Source organism: Myotis brandtii, unplaced genomic scaffold (genome assembly GCF_000412655.1).
Source record: "Myotis brandtii unplaced genomic scaffold, ASM41265v1 scaffold10, whole genome shotgun sequence".
NCBI classification, from domain to species: Eukaryota; Metazoa; Chordata; class Mammalia; order Chiroptera; family Vespertilionidae; genus Myotis; species Myotis brandtii.
The window spans coordinates 2,007,119-2,014,039 of NW_005353325.1; the positions used below are offsets into that span (position 1 = coordinate 2,007,119).

At 37.8% G+C, this 6,921-nt stretch overlaps 1 protein-coding gene across 3 annotated transcripts in view; it reads right to left on the bottom strand.

The window, feature by feature from the left end:
• Window positions 1-6,921, bottom strand: part of CORIN (corin, serine peptidase) — a 226,590-nt gene that overhangs the window by 68,712 nt on the left and 150,957 nt on the right. For all 3 annotated transcript variants that reach the window (XM_005853139.2, XM_014534321.1, XM_014534317.1), the window contains one exon: window positions 349-456. In XM_005853139.2, the coding sequence (XP_005853201.1) occupies window positions 349-456 (108 nt within the window). The remainder of the gene's footprint in view (window positions 1-348; window positions 457-6,921) is intronic.

The window sequence follows — 6,921 nt, forward strand, 5'->3', positions numbered from 1 at the left end:
GCGGTCCAGGATTGTGAGAGGGATGTCTGACTGCTCCAATCCCGGGGATCGGGCCTAAACCGGCAGTTGGAGACATCCCCCGGGGCCCTGGATTGGAGAGGGTGCAGTCTGGGCTGAGGGGACCACCCCCCCTCATGCACAAATTTTGTGTACTAGGCCTCTAGTTTATACATAAGACATAATTGAGACTGGTAATTGAAAAAAAACCTCCCCTTTCTAAAATTAAGAAACCAAACATTTTATAATTTAACCTGCTCATAATCATATTAAAGAACAACAAGCTACATGTTCTTGGTGATAAATTTCTGAGATTTTTAATGAGAACCTTAGGAAGACAATGCTACTTACCACAGTTTTGTTCATCACTCAGGTCCCCACAGTCATCATATCCATCACACACAAGGCTGTAATTAAGACACTTGCCCGTGTGACAGTGGAACAGATTCTCGCTGCAATCTGCAAATAAGAGAAACCACTCAAGTACCATCTGAACAGAAGGTGATGCTATAGTGGTGCTCTATGTAGCAAAAGTATATCAACAGGAGGGAAACCATAGTGACAACCTGGTCCACATCTAGTGCTATACAGGTGAGGAGACTGGTGCAGAGAGATCCAATGACTTGCTCAAGGTCACATAACAAGCTACTGCAGAACCAGGACTAGGACCCTCGGGCTCCCAAGTTATTGCTTTTATCACTTTCTGAGACTTTCACTTTATGTCCCCTGAAAGCTCCTTTATAGTCAAATATGAGAAATGATATTCTCAATTCATCATAGTTCCTCATGAAGTTCATGCTCATACAGAAGCAATGACTTTAGTAGAGGGTAAGTAGCTATTTCCTAAAAATGTTTCCTTTGGAATGAAAGTCTAGTTTTGTCCATGATAAACATAAACACAATGGAGAGAAAAACTTATTTAGATTATAGAGTCATTACTCACTTTCATACAAACATGATCCCTTAAGTCAGCGGTTCTCAACCTGTAGGTCACAACCCCTTTGGCAGTCGAACGACCCTTTCATAGGGGTCGCCTAAGACCATCCTGCATATCAGATATTTACATTATTATTCATAACAGTAGCAACTTACAATTATGAAGAAGCAACGAAAATAATTTTATGGTTGGGTCACAACATGAGGAACTGTATTTAAAGGGCCAGAAGGTTGAGAACCACTGCAAGTCAATGGAGTGTTTCATAAGATGACCCTTAAATAAGCAGGTACTGTCCTAGAGTATGGCAGCAAGATAAGAATGAGTGGTATGCAGCTTCAGGAAGCATATAGTTTAATGTTGGAATGAACAACATGTGAGAAAATTTTAATAAGAAGGTATGTCTTGTTTTTGGGCAAAACAGAACTCATATCCGAGTTCTGCCATCTACTAGCCATGGGAATTTGAGTGTATTAGCTAAAAATCTATGAGTCTGTGAACTGACCTATGAAACTGGGATAAGATCATTAGTTAATACAGCTTGGACATAGAGATTAATAAAATAATGTGTGTAAGATGTCAAGATAATTCAAAGGGAAAAGAATACTCTTCGACAGATGGTAATAGAACAATTAGATTTTAAGTGTACAAAACTGAACTCTGACCTTTACCTCAAATTATACACACAAATTATCTCAAAATGGATCATAGACTTAAGTGTAAGCGCCAAAATTATGAAGCTTCTAGAACAGCGGTTCTCAACCTGTGGGTCGCGACCATCGGAAAACACATATAGCATATCAGATATTTACATTACGATTCATAACAGTAGCAAAATTACAGTTATGAAGTAGCAACGAAAATAATTTTTATGGTTGGGGGTCACCACAACATGAGGAACTGTATTAAAGGGTCACAGCATTAGGAAGGTTGAGAACCACTGTTCTAGAAGAAAATATAGGGGGGGAAACTTTGTTCTTTGACCTTGGGTTAGACAAAGAATTCTTAGATATTCCAACAAAAGCATAGGCCATGAAAGAAAAATTAATAAATGGACCTCACAAAGTTAAAAATATTTGTACTTTTAAAAATATTATTAAGTCCTGCATTGTTTGAATTTATGAGCATGCATCAATTTTATAAAAACAAGACAGTATTCTCTTAAAAATGTATTTTACACAATTATTACATTATTTAAATGGAAGTTCTAATAAACATTATTCAAAAGTAAAAAAAAGAATTAAAATTAAAATGCTATTAAGAGAATGAAGAGAATAGCCAAAGAACACATATGCATAGCCCATGGACACAGACAACAATGTGGTAAGGGCCAGAGGGAGGTGGGGGCAGGGTCTGGTTGGAGAGGGACAAAAAGAGGGAAATTAGGGGATATCAGTAATAATGTCAACAATAAAATATTATTTAAAAAAGAAAAGAAAATGAAAAGATAAACAAGCTATATACTGAAAAAATATTTGCACATCATGTATCTGATAAAGTATACACGGAACTCTTACACTCAATAATAATAAGTCCCAATTACAAATTAGCAAAAGACTTGAATAGAAAGTCGTCATAGGAGACATACAAATGGCAAATCGGCACATGAAAAGGTGTTCAATATAATTAGTTATTAAGGAAATGCAAATTAAAACCACAATAAGATACCATTATACACCTCCAAAATGGCTATAATGAAAAAGACAGACAATAGCAAGTATTGACAAGGATTCTGAAAAACTGAAACTCATATACCACTGGTGGGAATGTAAAATTATAATGTCACCATGTAAAGCTGTTTGGCAGCTTCTTATAAAGTGAGCTATAACTTTACCATATGATTCATGAATTCTACCCTTAAAAATCTACTCAAGAGCAATGAAACATATATCCACACAGAGACTAGTATGTGCATTGTCCATAACAGCATTATTCATAACAGCCCAAAACTAGGAACAATCCAAACACTCAATGGTGAGTGGATAAGTAAGATGTAGTATACGCATATGATGGAATACTATTTAGAATTAAAAGTATTGAACTAGTGATACATGTGACAGCATAGATGAACCTCAAAAACATTATGCCAAGTGAAAGAAACCAGACACGAAGACTACAGATTGTGTGATCCACTTATAAAATTTCCATAAAAGGCAAACTTATAGAGACAGAGATCAGAGCCATGGTGATCTGTGGGTGGAGAAGTAGAAGCGCTTCTTTGGGGACTGACTGCAAACAGGTGGGAGGGAAATCTGGGGGGAGATGGAAAAGTTCTAGAAGTGGATTGTGGTGATGGTTGCACAACCATAAATTTACTAAAAATCAATGGGATACATTTATGGTTTGCAAATTATACCTCAATAAAACTGCAAAACTGTTTTAAATTAATATACGTAAAAATGCCTACATTGGCTAGAAAGTAGATTTCTTAAGTGTATTATCTTTTCCCTTATTTGAAATGAAGTAAATACAAAAATAGATCCTTAAGTCTGGAGAGAGCATGGAAAATGGGCAGAAGTGTGGATGGCATAAAACTTCACCATGTTTCAGGTAGAGGGAATAACAAGAACATGGAAGAGGAGAGAAATAAGGGTACATTTGAGGATCAGTCTACTTAGCTGATGAAGACCAAGAATCTAGTAGTCAATAGTACAGTTCCCTGAATTCCAGCTGATCATTTCTCCTGAAGCAGAAGCCTTATCTCATACAATGGGCTCTATTCTTTTAAAGTAAGTTACTTAAATACTTTAGAATAACATCATTTTAGAAACAAAATGGGCCTTAGAAATCATCTGTTCAGCATCCTCATTAAGAAGGTGTTTTGTGTACACAAACACACATACATGTGAACACAACACATTGCTCACACTTATATACATGAAGAAATTGTAAGTATTCATTTTCATTTCCCCCAGGCTGAATAATTTTCAAATGAGATTAACCATCATAAGGAAAAATATAGGAACTACAAAGAGGTTCTAGTTTTTTGAGAGAGCTGTACTATTTCCTCCCATTCAGCAGAGGGCGCTAACTCCCCACTCTGCACCCAATCGCTGCCTGGGACTATTGCACATGTGCTAGCTGAGTTGGGAAAAGGTTCTGACCTTTGTGTTCTTGCCCACCAAGCAGAGCTGGGAAATCTGTGCATCAAGATACATGCATTTCCTTGAAAAGTTGTAAAAGGTCTTTTTACAGTTTTGTTTTGTTTTCACCTAAATTACTCTTGTGGGACGTTTTGAAGCAGTATGCTAGAATATGTAATAACAAGGATTCTCAACTGGACCATTAATGCGAAAGTACTCGCATTCCCTGAAAGTGGTGGTGCGGTGGAGGGGTGGCATATTTTAAACCATATGAGTTAAGTGGGGTTTTTTTTAAGCCGTATACCTCACTTCTTTTGATTGTAGGACTGGGGCATCAAACACTCCTTACAGGATCTGATTAACACACCAAAATTTTCCAATGATTCACGTGTCCTCTGTGAAACCTATTCTAGGATCCCCAGTAATTCACACTAAGACCTCATTTGAGATATTTTTAAATTAATGCTGTCATGTATTAAATTATTTCATGGATGACTCAAGCATTAAAGAAAACAATTCCTTATTATTTACACACACAGGTACAGATTCAACTTTCCACTGTTATGGCTTACTTGGTTAGAAGCCATTCTCAGAGGTTAGATACAAAATTAGCTACATTTGGAAAACAACTTGTTACCTCCCTAAGGTCTGTGTGACTAGTAAACACACAAAACCTGAACCCGAGGCACTGCACAGCCAGAAATACATAGCAAATAGCAAAGATCACAGTGCCTCCTTTTAGTGGAGTAAATGTTTATTTGCACTGAAAAGAAATGTTGTCAGCGCAGTTTGGGGCCAACGAATGAAAATGTTCAAAAGCTACTTGCTGTGATTTTCTTGCTCAATAGAAGTATAATTTTGCATGACCTGAGGTAGATGTTTTTCTAGATACAGATCATTTTTCTTAATGAGAGCTTGATACAAAATGAAGTTCTTGCATGTTAATATTTATTTCAGTTTGGCACCTCACACTATTAACTTTTGTCTCTTAAAATGATCGTGAGATTAAGGGAGAAAACGAAGGAACAGAAAACCTTTTATCAAGGATTTCACTCAATTTGCTCAGTCTCTATGAGTCTGTAAGCATTAATATGTTGCCTCATTTCAAGGTTCCAGTATGGATGCTCAATTTCTCCCTCCAAATCCCCTCAATTTCAGATGACCAGAGAGGTTAAATGGTTTGCCCACAGTTACCCAGCTCACTAATAGCAGGGCTATGAGATGAATCGAGGCTTCTCGTCTACCTGGGGTTCTTTTGACTACTGACTTCTATCTTTGATTCTCAACCTTCCTAATGCCGTGACCCTTTATTACAGTTCCTCATGTTGTGGTGACTCCCAACCATAAAATTATTTTCGTTGCTACTTCATAACTATAATTTTGCTACTGTTATGAATCGTACTGTAAATATCTGATATGCAGGATGTATTTTCATTTTTTGCGACCCACAGGTTGAGAACCACTGAAGGGTTTCTGAATTGCAGTACTGTTGGCAATTTGGACTGCATAATTCTTTGTTGTGGGAGGGGCTACCCAATGCAATGTAGCAGCATCCTTGACCTCAACTCACTAAATGCCAATACCATTGCTCCCAACCCCCACGATTGTGAGCATCAAATCCATCTCCATATATTATAAAAATGTCCCCTAGAAGACAAATTGTCCCCAATGGAGAACCACTATTCCACGGTATCTGAAGATCACCTCAATCCAAAGCCTGGCTTTAATCCATCTTTTTCATCAGCTCTTTCATACCAACCAAACTCCCAGTAATCCTCCTCTCTTCCCAATTTACAGGACCTCCCTTTCTGTTTACACCACTCTTCTTTTGCTTTGTGACATCTCTTCTACTATATTGTTCTAAAATACCACATCCAATGATCTCTATGCTTCTATGCCATTTCCCTGGTTAGATTAAAAGCCTCATGAAGAAAGAAACCATGTCTTAAGAGTCATTATACTTCCTAGGCATCTAGAATATGCTTCACACACAGCAGGAATTCAAGGATATTCAATAGTTGGATTGATTCAGCATAACCAAATTGTCACTAAACAAAAGTGAATTTTCCATCTGAAGCTTCTTCCTTCAGTGGAGAATGAAATATTTGTATTATTTTGATGGAAATATTTCTCATATCTACTTGCATCCCTATCTCAGTAAAAAGAATATAGTAAATGCAGTCACTTGTGATGATTGGGAAACATCATTTGGAAAACCACCTGAATTAGAGTCCCTAGATGTGGAAATGCCACTGTCAACCCATCTGGATGACAAAGAAAACCAGGGCTAGAGAAGTCGCCTGCCTAACGTCGTAGAGCTAGAAACTTTTAAAAGAAAACTTTTCTTAATTTTCAAAATTCCTTATGCTACATCATTAAATTGTTCCAGGTGGTTGGAAATCTGTTCGTTCTACAAATACTTAGGATGAGACTGATAAACACAGCAAAATTAGTTAGGGGAGAAAGTCAGGAGGCAGTCCCGATACCTGTAATAGACAGTCATCTCCCAAGCACAGCAGAGCATCCAAAATAGACATTTGCCATAGCAATGATCAGAATATAACCACTCGCTGAGTCTTTTATGGACAAGGGCAAGTCAAAGGCAGCACAGTCTAGAGAAAACAGCATTCGACTTGGCCCCATTCGAGACTGTGTTCAAACCTAGCACTTGGAACCACTGGCACATTTTTTCACTGCCTTAAGCCTCAGCTTTGCATCTGAACAGAAGGGGAAGAGAATACCTTCTTTGCTGAAAATTAAGTCAAATCATGGAGGTACATGCATCCAGCACAGTTGATTAGGGAACTCACAAATAAAATGCACCTTCCCTTCCTTTCTTTAAAGGCCTCCTCCTCCTCCTCCTCCTCCTCTTCCTCCTCCTCTTCCTCCTCCTCCTTCTCCTTCTCC